This window comes from Cheilinus undulatus, linkage group 1 (assembly GCF_018320785.1).
Source record: "Cheilinus undulatus linkage group 1, ASM1832078v1, whole genome shotgun sequence".
In the NCBI taxonomy this organism is placed as follows: domain Eukaryota; kingdom Metazoa; phylum Chordata; class Actinopteri; order Labriformes; family Labridae; genus Cheilinus; species Cheilinus undulatus.
The window spans coordinates 55,214,731-55,230,683 of NC_054865.1; the positions used below are offsets into that span (position 1 = coordinate 55,214,731).

The 15,953-nt window shown below is 38.6% G+C and overlaps 1 protein-coding gene across 16 annotated transcripts in view; it reads left to right on the forward strand.

Moving 5' to 3' along the window:
* madd (MAP-kinase activating death domain) overlaps positions 1-15,953 on the forward strand; it is a 93,535-nt gene that overhangs the window by 58,149 nt on the left and 19,433 nt on the right. For 5 of the 16 annotated variants that reach the window (XM_041794450.1, XM_041795128.1, XM_041794707.1 and 2 more), the window contains 9 exons: positions 443-629; positions 1,748-1,898; positions 2,225-2,428; positions 3,795-3,845; positions 5,913-6,016; positions 6,171-6,254; positions 7,615-7,773; positions 11,229-11,349; positions 13,835-13,897. In XM_041794450.1, coding sequence (XP_041650384.1) covers positions 443-629; positions 1,748-1,898; positions 2,225-2,428; positions 3,795-3,845; positions 5,913-6,016; positions 6,171-6,254; positions 7,615-7,773; positions 11,229-11,349; positions 13,835-13,897 — 1,124 coding nt within the window. The remainder of the gene's footprint in view (positions 1-442; positions 630-1,747; positions 1,899-2,224; positions 2,429-3,794; positions 3,846-5,912; positions 6,017-6,170; positions 6,255-7,614; positions 7,774-11,228; positions 11,350-13,834; positions 13,898-15,953) is intronic. The other 11 variants (XM_041794518.1, XM_041795382.1, XM_041795635.1 and 8 more) reach the window with 5 other exon arrangements.

Genomic DNA, 15,953 nt, shown 5'->3' on the forward strand with positions numbered 1-15,953 from the left:
ACAGCCAAATTATTGAATTCCGTGAATAAGGATGTACCAATAATTTAGCCTAAAAGTGGACAAAAAAGACCAGCCAACTTGATCATGCATGACAATATCTGCTTTGTGTTGGATCTAGATAATTAAGGTTTAAGAATGATTCACTGATCTTAATATTTCAAGCACTGGATTATGTATGTATGCCTTAATTTGCTAGAACTGGGTTTGGCACTGGATGATGTTTATAAAGATGGGTAAAATAGGACAATGACTCAAAGAAACTGTACTTCTTTTACATTTTTATCTAACATTTGATTACTCATCCTGTGCTACAGTGGCTGGTTGGATTTTACTTTTGTTTGTCAATTCACTTTCCCACTGCTCAGATTTAAACATTGTAGTTTAAACTGGATGTCTTTAAAATACTGAAGTTTGTTTAACTTAAACTGTTATTCTGATTCAGTGAGAACCAGCAGTTCTTAAAGGAGGTGGTGCAGAGCGTTCTGGATGGCCAGGGAGTCGGCTGGCTCAACATGAAGAAAGTGCGCCGCCTGCTGGAGAACGAGCAGCTTCGCGTCTTTGTGCTGTCTAAGCTGAACAGAGCTGTTCAGTCCGAGGAAGACGCCAGGCAGGAGATCATACGTGACGTGGTGAGATGTCAAATGTCAAATTAACTTGTCAAACATTATTTTTTTTCTGTATATTTACATCAGATGTGTGCAAGAGAGAATATGCTAGATTAGTATCATTGATTCTTGAGAAATGGAGAAAAAAATGTTTCAAACTTGACTTGGATATTTGTGTAGTTGAGGCCCTAGCTACCAGATTTGTAAAGGAACAGATTTTTAATTCAACTTTTTTCCCCAAAGGTTTTGCCTGTCAAATCTTAATTTTTGTAAATGCAAAAAAATGTATTTATATTGGAGTTTATTAATTTAAGATGAATGTCAAGTTTTCAGTTATCTTTTACAGGTATTCAGTAGTATGTCTTCAGAATGTTGTGATTTTCTAACTATCTTTAATATTCACCCCTTAAAGCCTGTTGTATCATATTTGATACATATTTTTACGATACCTCTAATCAATATGATCAATAAAATACTAAAAAAAATTCTAAATATAATCTGATAAATGATAAAAATGCCCTCAAGTGGATTATCAGTTACCAAAAACTCCTAATGTATGAAATGAGATACAAAAAATATATATATATTGAATTTTTTGGAATTATTTTTTTTTTTTTTTTTTTTTAATTTTAGTAGAAATTGAAATAAACATTTCAGTTCCAAAAAATGAGAATTTTCTGGCTATAATTTGTGTATTCAGGCTTTAAAGGGTTAAGTATTTAAAATACAATAGTTACCATGTTATGGAGGTTAGCTGATATTTTAACAGATAAGCAGAATAAAATAAACAAAGGATTTTTTATACTAACAAAACCATCATCAGATGGAGTTGAGAAACATCTGACAGAGTTGACTAAGGGGATTTAAAGTAATGACTAGCTTTTTAACCCAAATAGTTACCTTAATTGACTTTAGATAAAACAATGAAAATCAAAAGGGGACCCAATCTCTCTTCGCTGATTAATGTTTTTAATAATAAGTATTTATTAACCCCCCCAAAGATTTTGGCTTTTGCAAAGGTATTTTGCAGCAACTTGGCTCATTATTTGAGCAGGGTTGTCTAGCACTGCCCTGAGGGATATTGTATTTCCTGTTTTTCTCTGCTTTTATCTAATATCTTTTAATTTTTTTTCACTTTGCAGGAAGTGAGCAGGAAAGTGTACAAAGGCATGCTGGACATCTTGAAGTGCACAGTTTCCAGTCTGGAACATTCCTACACTAACGCAGGCCTTGGAGGAATGGCCAGTGTCTTCAGCTTATTGGAAATCGCTCGTACACATTACCAAACCAAAGGTATGTCTCAAAAGCACAGAATTGCATCCATGTAGAATATGATGGTATGGTTTAGTGAAAGTACATTTTATAAGCTCATTTCTTTAAGAATTAACACAGCAGGCCTGAGCTACTAACACTGTCTTTGCCATTGCATTGATAATGAGCTTTTAGCTGCATGCAAGACACTGGCTTACTAAAATATTAACTCTGCTCCTAAGGTTAAGATCTCACATCTGTTTTTCCTTCTTTGGCTAATACTGTTAACCCTCTTTCAATCTAACGCTCCACATATTTGCTTTTTCTGTAACTCTGTCTTTGGCTCCTTAATTTCGGTAACTTGTTAGACCCAGAAAAGCGCAAGCGAAGCCCATCAGACAGTGCTGGCAGCCCGGGGAGCAAAGAGAGTCCTTCTGGTCGTATGGAGACCGCCAGACCTCAGGGCTTCCTGAATGTTCCCCACCTGCAGCTGCCGCACCACACAACGGGCAAAGGAGCCCGCCATTTTGACACCCGGAGTCTGAACGAGGAGAACTTTATTGCCTCGATTGGTGTGTACACCACTCCAGCCACGGTTGCATGTGCACTCTGAGATGTTCCTACCCCGTTCCCACCAGCTCATCAACCTTAATACCAGCCCCCCCCCCCTCCTCCTCTGCTCTAACCGTCTCTTAAGAGATCCCAGAAAGACTTGTACAGTTCTAAAAATATTCCACACACTTAAAGTACACACCCTCTGGAGGAAGATTGTAGAATATAAATTCAGTCATGCTTAAATTTGCCTCTGTGATCTTATAACATTTGATATCTTGTAATTTTTAATACATACATTAATTTAAATAAAAATCTTGTGTCTGATTTCGACCCTTGTGTGAGAATTATAACCTGAAAAGTGTCTGGAATATTTCCCTGTACTCAAGGCTGGACTGCGTATGTTTGTCTCCCCTTCCTTCCTTACACATTCGTGCCCCTGTGTGCCTCTCTGGAGATTTGTTGTGAGCCTGTTAGCATCTTGAATGCATGTTTTTCGTTTTTCTGGTCTTCCAATACCTAAATCTGCAGTAGTGGACGAGGGAAACCAGAGGTATGCGCATCACTAGTCAAATCGATGCTCGTCTTTGCTGCAGGTTTCTGCGAGGCGTGCTGTAGAAAATGGCAGCTGCCTTTGCTCTCAGCATGGAGGGTGGAAGCATCACTCCCCAGTAAACAGTCCCAGTAAAGAGACAAATTTCACAGCACAAAGTGTTTTCTATTGGTCACCAAAGTATCAAGTGACTTGGAAAATCCTTAATCCTGTTTTTACTTTCCTAATTTCTGAGAACAGTGCTGGGTCTGTATACAGGGGACACGTTCAGTCAGCCACCCTGACACCTCTCTTACCCGCACCCCTTCTTTTTCCTGTTAGAAGTTGCACCTTCAATTCTACAGACTGCTGTGAGACTTGCATCCCCTGCTTCTGCAACTGCTCCATTTCACCTGCTGGCTAGACGGCCTCTCAACCCCATCCCATGCTCTTTTCCGAATCAACCTCTCTCACTTTCTCTCTCTCACCTGGGCTCTGGAGAGCCAGACAAATGCAGTCAGAGAAACCAGAGCTGAAAGCTGATTCTGACGTCACTGTGTGGCTCTCCAGGACTTTGGGCCAGGACCTCTGGGTGTGTTGTAATGTTCCCTTAGTAGCTGTGACACACAGTAGATCCAATTCAAGTCTCACAAGTCATTTTTTGCTTTCTGTCAAGACTAAAGCACAGCTACATGCAAACATTACAAAACACCTCTGTTTAGTAATGAAAGATTCTCAATGCTCATTTTGTTTTTGGTTTGATTTCAATGCTCATCCACCATACATGCCTTTTCAACCAGCTCTCTGACTCTCTCTCTGTCTTTCTCTCCTTGCTTGCAATGCATCTTGGGTAGAATTGTGGAGCAAGCACCAGGATAAGCAAAAAGCTATGGAAAAACCACAGAGTAAGAGACTTTTCACACACCAGAAAAAAAGAAAAAGGATTGGGGTGTTCAGCTGTTGACCTTTTTTCCACCCCTATTTTTTACTTTTCCAAACTCAGCAGTGTCATACAAAAGCAGATGAAAAGGAGGAATCCCTGTTAACATTTCCAAATTGAAGAATGATAGTCTTAGTTTGAGATTAAAATATCAAGGATCAATACTGGCTTGAGTATGTTTTATCAAGATACTATGATGTTGCAGTTTGCAGCTGCTGCACCCTGCAGTGGATTTAACAAGAATGCTGTGTTTACTGTTCAAAACCAAGGGTCTCATAATTTCTTGCAGAAATAGCTCTGTAAGAAGTAGCATCTATATTTTAGTCCCACTATGATATATGACAGAAGCCTGCCATGGTTTGTTTGGTAAGTTTTTCAGCAGGTATTATGACAGTGTACACTGCAAACAGAAAATATTCAGACCCCCCGACTTTTCTCAGTTTTATGTTTCAGCCTGATGTTTTAGTTGAAAAAAGCATTTCTATACTCATTAATCTACACTCAGTACCCCGTCATGACAAGGTGAGAACAGAATTTTAGACATTTTTGCAGATGTATTCAAAATAAACTGAAATAAAAATTTGAGATTAGTATTCAGATGCTTTGCAAAAACTGTAAATATAGCTAAGGTTCCTCCCATTTCTCTGGATCTTTACTGAGATGTTTTTATACCTTGGTTGGAGTGCACCTGTGGTAAATTAAACAGATTGAGCATAATTTGAAAAGGCACACACCTCTCTATAGACAGACCCACGGCTGGCAATGCATATCAGAACAAAAACCAGCAGATGATCCTGGATCAGTGGAGGGCTGTAGTGATGTTGTCCTTCTGGAACTTTGTCCCATCTCCAACCAGGATCTCTGGAGCTCAGTCAGAGTGACAATCAAGGTGTGAGGGCCTTTCCAAATCATGTTCAAAAATGCAAAAATGTCTAAAATTCTGTTTTCACCTTTCATGATGGGGTACTGAGCGTAGATTAATGAGAATAAAAATGACTTTTTTCAACTGTAGCATGAGGCTGAAACATAACAAAACTGAATAAAGTGAACACTAGTATGTAATAATGTTAGATTATCTCTGCATCCTATCTTTGAGCTACAGATTTATTGTAAACAAACTGTATATGCCTGATAAAAGTGATTTTGTTTACCTTTCCTTCTTTGCCCACAGTTGAGACAGGTAAATTATCAATGCATTTTAAAATAAGCTGACAACTTTCCCAGACTGTGGACTCCTTCAGAAAGAAAATATTCAGTACTATTGTGAAGTCACAGGCTTAACATTGTGCAATTTCTTGCCGCCAGTTTGTGTATTTTATCGACATGCAGCATTATAAACAGAAATGGATTCATGGTCTTGCTCTTAAATTATATTTTTCTTATTTTAAGGGGTTGCTGTATTTAAGGCTAGTGAAAGGTTATACTAGGTGGTTTTAGAATGTTAAAACCTGAACAATAAGGAAGTGTAAAGATGTACTTGTGTGCACCCATTGAGGTGATAACTGACAAAAACTGAAACCAAAATGTCTCCTTTACCGCCATCAGTTTGTCTGCATGCCTAACTGCCTGTGTCTGTTTGTTGGTTTTGGTGTAACTTGAGCCACATTTGCAGCATTGACTGAAAATTAATGTCGCGCTCTTGCAGTTTTTTGTTTTTCCCCGATTTTATGGCACTCTGCTTGACCCTTTGTAACCTCTCTGTCTGGTCTCACTCACACTGAAGCAGCAGCATTGTATATAGATGTGTACGAAGTTTAACTGAAGCAGGTTTTTCTTACTTACTTAGATAAGGTTAATTTTAAAGTATTTAAGGATGTGAATCTTCGATGAGTTTGTAACTTCACCAGCATAGATAAGGTAATGTTGGCTTTGCTGTGTCACAGTTGTGTTTATATCCAGGCTTTGGCACTTAAGCTGGACGTAGCATCAGTGTCGCTGTGCTGTGGTGGCTTTAAGTGAAGCAGCTCTCACTGAGGCTAGAAGATAACACTCTTGTTCATGAAATCCACCTAAAATTTTGTCTATCCTGCAGGGTCTGAAGGAGCAAAGCAGCAGCGTCCCCAGGTGACTGATGCAGAGGAGAAGAAGTCTCAGATCAGTGCTGACAGCGGCCTCAGTGTCACATCTGGATCTCAGGTCAGAAAATGTGCAGCTGGAGTCCGATAAAACTGAATGCATTTAGAAGCTGCAGCCTTTGTGCACTAGCAATGTTTGACACTTTGATGATGGACATCACATTTCCTGTTTCTCATAAGTAAATATACCACTGAATGATTTCTTATCTTTGCAGAAGAGCGACACAGAGTCTGTAACAAGCTCGGAGCCTCCGGTGCTGACGAGGAGCACCAGCCAGGACTCTGAGGCCAGCACAGTGGTAGGGCACGGCCAACTCAGATTCTAGATTCGTTTTAAATCAGTTATACAATGAAAATTTTACAAGGAATTTCCTTTAGCCTTATGTTTCATAAAACCAACATAGAGAAAATGTAGACGGAATGAATAATTAGTATAAAATCCAATTGTAAATGTGAAATAGAGAACTTTTTTTCAGGGATTTTCTTAAACTGTAGGAGTGTATTTTTTTTAATGAGGTAAATCATATATTTTTTTTTAACATTGTGAAGCTAGATTCATTCATGTAAATGCAAGGACTGTTGCCTATATCTGCATATGAGGACAAAATGATCAGCCCCCCATGAAAATGTCAGTTTGTCCAAAGTATTTCTCAAGTTCCGTTAAACAGAGCAACAGAGCAAGGATCTGTTTGTGTGCATACAAAATTTATTTCCCCCCAGCACAAATCAGGGCCCGGGTGTTCCACCCAAAAAGTTCAGATTTGAACCCACGTCACATGCATCAGGTTAACAGTCAGCTTCAGGACAGAGAGGTCTATGATGGGACAGAGAGGGAAACATTAACAGTAACAGGGAAGGACAGGAACTAAACTTTAGATCAAGAGAGCCATACCTATTAAGCTGCATCCATTTCCTGAGAGGGGTGTGGTCAGGGGCAGAGTCAGATAGCTCAGTAACATTTAAAGCTACAGCCACAAAAACAGCTCGTTCTGAGCAGGCCTGAAACAGAGGGGTTTTTAGTTATGCAAAAATCCAATACCGGAGTTTTTTTCATCAACAGACTTCACAGGCATGTTTAAGGGACCTCTGAGACCAATATACACTTGTCTTAAAAGGGTATAATATGTGAACTTTAAGAAAAAAAACATGCTCACGAGCAGAGAACATCAATTAATGCTCTGCTGAACTGAAATGAGTTTGGACTGTGTGAATTACATTAAGGCCCAGGCCCTCCACCTCTTTTTATTTGGACAGGTGGGGGGGTTGCATTCGAGTTTGATCGGTATCAGACATGTTAGCAGTGGTGCTGGATTTCAGTATGCATCCTTAATTGCAGCACACGGCTTGTGTTTAAGCCCCATACCGACCGACAAAGATGCCTCAGTGTGCTCCCTAATGTGGGCCTTGCTTTAACCGGTGATGACGGTGTTACAAAAATCAGTTACTTTGCAGGAATTCTACAGATGATGTGTTCGTACCAGTTTACCACCCACCGGTAATGTATAGAGATAAAAAAAATCTTGTCAGACTCAGTTTGAAACGTTTCTATTTAAATACACTGGAACATGAATACAAAGAACTGCTCAAACACCAGACCCTCTGCATGTGAAACACCCACACTCTGTATTTTGTCCTTACACCTGGATCTCTCTCTTTCAGATAAGCAACAGCTCTGGAGAGACTCTTGGAGCTGACAGTGACCTGAGCAGCACAGCAGGAGACGGCCTCGGTGGGAGGGTTGCTCCACATTTAAATCAGTCCAGAGGGACTCTTTCTGACAGCGAGATTGAAACTAATCCTGCTACAAGCACAGTGTTTGTAAGTATAAACCTTATGGAGTGTGAAATATTATGGTTGTAATTTTAATTGATTTTGAAAACTTTATTAAAACACATCAATTTACTTCACTATTATCAGAATCATGAATGTAATAAAAAAGACTATAAAGAAGATGTTGATTAGATTTAAAACTGAGTAGCTAAACTTAAAGGATACCAACTAGTTTCCCTGAGATTTAAAAAAGCTGAAAAATGAGAAAGTTTGAATTCCTGGAAAATAATTTATTTTTCTTTTGCCAAGAATGAAGTCAGGCAGTAACCCTGCAGCTGCCAGGATGTCAGTTTATGGTGTGTTGAAGCGCAAAATGTGGTTAACATTTTTAAGAATGTCATATCTCCTTGAATACACCTGGAAGTTACCCACATAGAACATCAGCTCTGTTTTTTACCTCCTGTTAAATTGTCAGAAGGAAATATATTTTTATAGAAACACTTCACACCTCTGAAACAGTCTCTTGATGCCAATAACCTTCCACAAATATTCCACTCAGGAGCACGGCTGGGCTTTCCTTGATTTACTGAAAGCAGCGCACCACACCTGCTGGTGATTAGTTACCACAGGTGTTAAAGCAAATACTGTTTTTCCCACTGCTTTAGTATTATTTTCAATTTAGGGCCGGGCATGTGGTGTTCATTACATGGGTATATTTTAGAAAAGAGTTTGATTTAAAGCTCATTTATGATCCATTTACCTACAAGAAATACAGTGGCTTGCAAAAGTATTTCTACCCCTTCAACTTCTCCACATTTATTCATGTTACAACCACAAATGTAAATATAATATAGGTGTATTTTATCGGGATTTCACATGATAGATCAACATACATTTGTGCATAATTGTGAAGTGAAAGGAAAATTACACATGGCTTTCAATTTTTTTTACAAATAAAAAAACAAAATGTGTGGTGTGCAAAAGTATTCAGCCCCCTGGAGTCAATATGTTTGCTGCAATTACAGCTGCAAGTCTTTTGGGGTATGTCTCTACCAACTTTGCACATCTAGAGAATGACATTTTTGCCCATTCCTCTTTGCAAAATAGCTCAAGCTCAGTCTGATTTGTCTGTATCTTTAAGCTTCAAGAGTGTGCAGAAATACAGACAAAATGAACCGAGAATGCAGAAAGGGGATTTGTCTGCATGGGTGTCAAATGTACAGCATTAATGAGCCTTTAGTGGTTCGGCATCTGCCCAAAGATGCTAGATCAGAAAGCTCCAAGCTGGGGTTTCATCAAGATCTCACTTGCACAAGGACTAGTGCTTTGTGTTTGATGAAAAAAATGCTTTATAATGAATTAAGAAAAGTGGAACAGACATATTTGTTATCAGACTCTTGCCATCAGCAATGTGTACATAAAATTTGTATTTCATTATGATCTAATTTCATCAAAAACCCCTCATTTTCCTGTTTAGAACCTCAAAAAACTGTGGTCAAAAGACCAAGACTGTGATGTCCTCCACCTTCAGCCATACTATAGTTACTTCCCTCTCTCCCAGGAACCAGGCTAGCATAGCTGACTCTTTAATAACCTCTTAGTTATGTGACACTGCAAATACCAGATGTTTGTAGCCCCTTGAATTATCAAGATTCTTGAGTGCACTTAGGCTAGAAGTATCCCTCATTGTTACAGAAGATACTTATAAAGTCAGGAAAAAAACTCTTGCAGAACAAGCTGAACGACTCAGAAAAAGAATTACAGCCACCCCTTTGTTATTGCCTCTGATAAATGGCCCTTAAATCCATCCAGACCTTAAAAGGACACTTCAGCAGAGTGGGAGAAAAATCTGCATTCCTTGGCTTTATCCTTATGATGTCACCAGATCTTTCTTTGCACATCTCTCTCTTTCCATGTTTGGAAGAATTAGAATAGGAAGCTACATTATCATCGACAACATCTTTTTTTCAATTGGTCTCTTCGTTGACTCTCAGTGGGCTGATGCTTAAATCCAACAAGTACTTCATTTAAAAACATGCCTTAGCTTCTCTGTATTATTCACAGCACACCTTGCAACAACTCCACACACTTGTACCTGTGGTTCAGATTAAAGCTACTACTCACATATTACAAGTCTGAGGAAAGTCTCACAGCCCTGGCGATTACCTATGTTACATAAGCTTTAAGCCTCTCCCGCTTGTATCAGCTGCAGGTGACATGCTTGCCATAGTGTCAGCAGTAGAGTTTAGCTGCTTGTGCTCCAGACACAGAGGATTAAACATGAAACTAGGGATTTAGCTCTTTTACAGGTGCATCTCAGAAAATTAGAATGTCATGAAAAGGTTTATTTTTGTCCTCTGATTTAATTCAAGAAGTGAAACCTCCATATATTCTAGATTCATCTTCACAAAGTGAAATGTTTAGTTTTCTTTGTTTAAATGGTGATGATTACAGCTTACAGTTTGTTGGTTGGAGCTTCTTTAGCATTATTTCCTGCATCTATGCTGGTGTCATGGAGCCCATAAGCCATAATCAAACACAATAACACCAAGGTCAGTAAACCAGTTTCTGGTAGTTCTGGCTTCACTGTGGGCAGGTGAAAAGGAAATCAGTATCTCCATAAATCTTCTCAGCAGATGGAAGCATGAAATCTGCTTTGATACAGCCTCTGAGAACAACCTGACTTTTCAGCAGTGACCTTCTGTGGCTTACCCTCCCTGTGGAGGATGACAATGATTGTCTTCTGGACAAGAGTCAAGTCAGCCATAATCATCATGATTAAAACCAATGGTTCTTCTCTTCTGAAGTCCGAGGTTCCTTTTTGTCCCTTGAAACAGTTAGAAGGGGTAGTGGTGAGCTAAGAAATTGTACGCATCTGTGTACAACGGTAGAAGCCTCAAACTCAGATCATCTCACAGTGCAGTATGCTCGATGTAAAGTTCTTCAAAGACATGCTTTATGACAAGTTGTATCACATCAAAGTTTGCTGACTAATGTGACCCTGAGTTTAATCTCTACACATCCCTAATGAGCATCGGTAGAGGGCAGAGATAAGGAGAAGGCTAACAACAATACGCTATAAAAACTGATTGAAACAGCTCGCCCTCAGAGAGGTTTTTAAATCATTAGGGAGGAGCACTGAGGGAACCCCAACTTCTCTATCTACAGATTCTTTTGATGACTTTCCTGTTTTTATCTCGCCTTCACTTGTTCAAGCTGTATTTGTGGCCCGCAGAGATGTAGTGCTTCAGTTGCTTCCTCATTAGACCATAGCAACAATAGAGAGGAGTGCTCAAATGCCCTGCCACATTGGTACTCACTACATCAGAGGGAGAGGGAGGCCTTTGATAAGCTGAGCTCTGCCCTTAGGTTTATTGGTGTCCATGAGGCCAGAGGAAAACAGTATTACACACGAATTACCCATGATGCTGTGGTAAACATATGTATCAGTGGTAAAAGTACATAAAAGTTTTGCTCTTTTCCCTGTTTTTCTGATTCTTCAGGGAAAAACCCACACTCTAAAACCAGGAGCTAAAGACCATGCACATGGGATGGCCAAGGGACCGCCTGCACAGCCCATGGAGGACATCAGTATGAGGATTTACCTCTGTGAAGGCCTGCTAGGTATGTCCTGCTTTCTCATCCTGATTTTTCTTCTGTTATTCATGGAAAACACATGCCATTTAAATGTGTGCCCTTATAAAACAAATCCTAATCATAAAAATATGTATTCTTCATGTTAAAGTTTCCCCTAACATCTTCTAACACTCTGAATTTTTCTGCCTTTCTTTACTAACTTTGTCTTTGTTGTTTAACAGAAAACAACCTCTAAAATGGCAAAATATCAAAGGATCAGGAACTGTCACTCGTGTGCAACTTCTTAAATTAGCTCGTCTTTAATTTTAACTTTCACTGAACTCTGTTGGGGGTTATTTTAAAAAGGGAAATAGAAGTCATACATGTGATGACATAGAAGTTTTGAAATCTTATATTTTTTTAAATGGTGAAAGGTTAAACCCTAATATTCTTTAGCTTACACAATGTGATTGCACAATATTAGGAAGGAACATTGTTGCTGCTATTTGCTGACATTTCCAAGAAGTTTATAGAAAAAAAATAGTTTAAATAATGTTCCATAAGAAAGTTTACCATAGTTGTACCAAAGTACAAGTACAGCGGTACGACTGTGGTTCATGTACCGTGATATTTTTGACCATTGCCATAGTATTTGTAATAAAAACATGCTACTTAGTCCATGATACTCATAGAGTGGTACTCATATAGGTTGTTTGCATCGAGCAGTCTAGTTCAGTTTGGCAGGGCATAATATTCATATATTTGTGTATCATCAAAAGTAAGACTGGGTAGTTAATCGTAAATTAGATTAAATCACAATATGATATGCTGCAACTTTCAAATTGCAGATGGTGCAATATTTCTTTAACCTGAAATTTGTGCCAAAATACCAGTTTTCAACTTTTTTTTTTTGCAGGAGAGACCATATGCATTACATATCATGCAGTCATTCAAGTTACTTTTTTTAGAATAGTCTAAAAAAATTGTATTTTCTTCCTTTTTTAAAAAAAAAATTATATTATTCTTATTGAATATGAAAATGATATAAAAATTACCACTCCTTTCAATACAAGAATTCTTATCTGATTTGCAATATGAGTCAAATTCAGTACAATAACTATTTTTAAAGAAGTTGTTTAGCCCTTGTTTAATCTAATATTGTGTTGGTTATAGTATAGAATGATTTATTGCTTGTTTTTGTTGAAGGTAACATAAGGTAAGGAACTTCAGAAATAATATCAAATAATATCAAATCTCAATCACAATATTGGAGAAAAAAATTGTAATTAGATTACTTTCCCATATCATTCAGCCCTAATCAAAAGTATGAAGGATTCCCAAATAACCAACCTGTCCGGCATGCTTTTTTTTGCACCCTTCTGTTGGGGTACCAAGCTATACGTCCCAAAAAGATGGAGGTACAGACACAATAGGACAGTGTCTCCCAACCATTTTCCTACATGTACCAAGAAAAAACAGAGCCCCCCTCCAGGATCCAAGAGAGAAGAAAAAGTGACACACTGCCATCAAAAATCAACATAGATTTTAAATGTTGTACTAATAAAACCCGAAAAAAAGGCCTATGCATGCTTTTCTTGTCAAAACACCTTTGTATCAACTACTTAATAATGGCTTCATTTTGGTCTCAGTCAATATTTGCAAATTTAATTTTGGCAGCTTCAGAGCAGACAAAGCCTCATGCCCCCCCTAAGATCTTTGGTGCCCCCCCAAGGGGTCCCGGACCCCAGGTCGGGAACCATTGTGATAAAGGGTTGGAACTGATGTCACTTTTAGCTTCACACGACTGCTCAGCCAGAGGAGGGTGTGAAAATGGGAGAAAAACAGGCTAATATCCACTTGAACTCGACAAGAGATCCATAACGTTTCTTGGACTGTGGACATTGATGTGTGCTCATAAATAAAAGTTTCCTGACATTTATTTAGACCTGATTCAAGTACACAAAGAAGAGTCTGAAGGCGCACATCAGCCTGGTTCATCAGGGATGGATGTGAAACTGAGACAAGGTTTCTAAGTACGAAGCTTTAGATCAGCTGATTCTCTATGTTGCAGGGATTTACTTCTTTATACTTTAGGTAATTAGTGAAATGATCGCTCTGTGCTTGTTAAATGTGTTTGCAAAAATTAGGATCTTAACTTTTTATCTGACATGATGTTTTTACAAGGGACCACTCACAAGTATTATATAATGTTAAATAAACTGCTATAGTGTCGGATGTTTACTTCATGGAATAATTTTAGTATTTAACCAAATATAAATCAGGATAACTTACAAAGGCCATGTTTGTGCAAAAATATATATAGTATCAAAAATGCATTAACTTTGGGCTTTATATACAAAGGTAATTTATCTTGATGTTTCTGTGTATGTCCTGGTTTTTGTTGCTCTGCTGTGGTTTCTTGGCTCGCTCTCTTCTTGTTGTTGCTATTAAACCAACTCACCTCTTCACCTAACCCCTCTTGCTCTCGCTGCTTCTCCTCCCTCCTGCTGCTCCTCCTGGGAAATTCTTCCAGGCCGAGATAAGAGCTCCGTTTGGGATCAACTAGAGGATGCTGCCATGGAAACCTTTTCTCTAAGTAGGGCTAATCCTTTGCCTTTGCCCTTTTTTCCTGTGTGTGTTTTGGGTGTGCTTTTGACATATAACCATTGTCCCTTCAGACTAGCTCTGTTTAATCTCTTATGTGATGGGATGTGGGGTTTCATCTGTGGGATCACATCTGTGGGGTTCTAAACATGAGATAGAGGTGGAAACTTTAAACAGCCCTGCCGTTTTTTCCCTCTCGAGGAAATCAAAGTCACCAGCATTTCAATTCCCACTCTGACTTTTAAAATTGATTTTAATTTCAGCTCACCCAGGTTTCACCAAGTTTTCTCATTAATTTTCATGTGGGCCGAGGCTCAAAACTTAATGGGTTTGCATATTAGATGAGTGCAGGTTGCTTTGTAGGTCTGTTAGGGAAGTAATCATGAGAGCAGCACAATCAAACAAGCCACCAGCTGGTAAATAAGATTAATCCATGTGAAGGTTTCCAATGATTTTCTGCTGTATGATGAGAATGGAGAAACTAAACCAGTATGACTGCCAACATTTAGAGTAGGATAATTGATTGTTTAATCCTCAGTTATAAAAGATTTATGGTTTTTTAATGGCTATCCTGATAACTATCAAAAGGACAGGCTAGGAGAGTAAAACAAAAACTGAACTTTACAGCAGCAAAAGGAAAAGACCTTAGCACAAGGATAGCACAGAGACCAAAGTAAGGATAGAAGCACTTAAAGGCAGTGGCAGATCCCTCATCAAGTAGGGTTTTTATTTATATAAACCTCTGTCTTCTAAATTGTTTTTCCACAGCAAGTAGGCTATTTAATGCATAGCTGCGTGCAGTGTGACATTCTGACTGTATTTTTCTGCACGACTAAAACTAGTGAACCACTTTAATTTCTATTCAACCTTTATTCAACCTTTGAGAGTCACGGATGTCTCACATTATCTGTGCCGTCAAGAGTACAACAGGAACAAAGTAAATGTGGATTAAATTAATTATAGAAAGAATGGAAACAACACAGTGAAACTCAATAACACAAGTGTTTTTGTAGTTTTATATTGACTCAAAGAAACAAATGTATGATCCTTTGTTTTTGACGTTTTCCCCATGAATGCAGTAGAGTTGAAAGCAGTTCAAAAATAAATTTTAGGCATGTAGGGCACTAGGCATTCATCACGGGACCTGATGTTCTACAACCCAGGGCTGGAGAGGATGGCTAGAATCGAGGTTGACACATGCGATGTTAATTTTGTCAACTAAAACTATGACTAGAAATGTTTGTTGACAGCCTTTTTGACAGAAACTAGACTAAAAACAATAGATCTGTCATGACTAAAACTGACAAAAATTAAGCTTAGTTTTCGTCAAGATGACTAAAACTAGACTAAAATGTAATGTAGTTTTCGTCAGACATTCAAAATCCATGATATTTCTCCACTGTGGGTAAATCTGACAAAAACAATGCAGCTGTATCTGTTCTGCCTCTTGGCTGTAGAAAGCAGGGACCCCAGGTTTGGCAGTGTACATAGAACTCAACCATGGTTGGTACCAGATTCAGGCAAGAAAATAAATGCTTGGACTAAAAGACTAAAATGTGAGGACTTTTTATTATCTGAAACTGGACTAAAATGTTTTTGATTTTTTTATCAACTAAAACTAGACTAAAACTAAAAGGATAGAAATGACTAAAATGTGACTAAAACTAAAATGCATTTCATCCAAAGACTAAAACTAAGATTAAAAATAGCTGCCAAAATTAACACTGGACACATATTGACGTGTCTCTCAGCAGCCTTGATCAAGCTCCATAGTGTTTCTTTTGTTTTGACCTTTCCGCCCCTGGAGACCACCAGTGGTCCCTTGGGACATCCATAGCATGACCAGTGGCTTGAGGCAACCCTCCTACCTGCACACAGAGTACGCTTTTCAACTGATTGTTTTCCCACACCTGGTGATACCCAAGGACATCCAGAGCATGGCCTGGGTTGTGCCAATCCTCCCTCCTACCTTATGGTACTCTTACCCGCCATTACAAGCCTTACTTCAGCCTCAGATTTGGGCCTTAACATGGCTTAAAGTTCTGCAC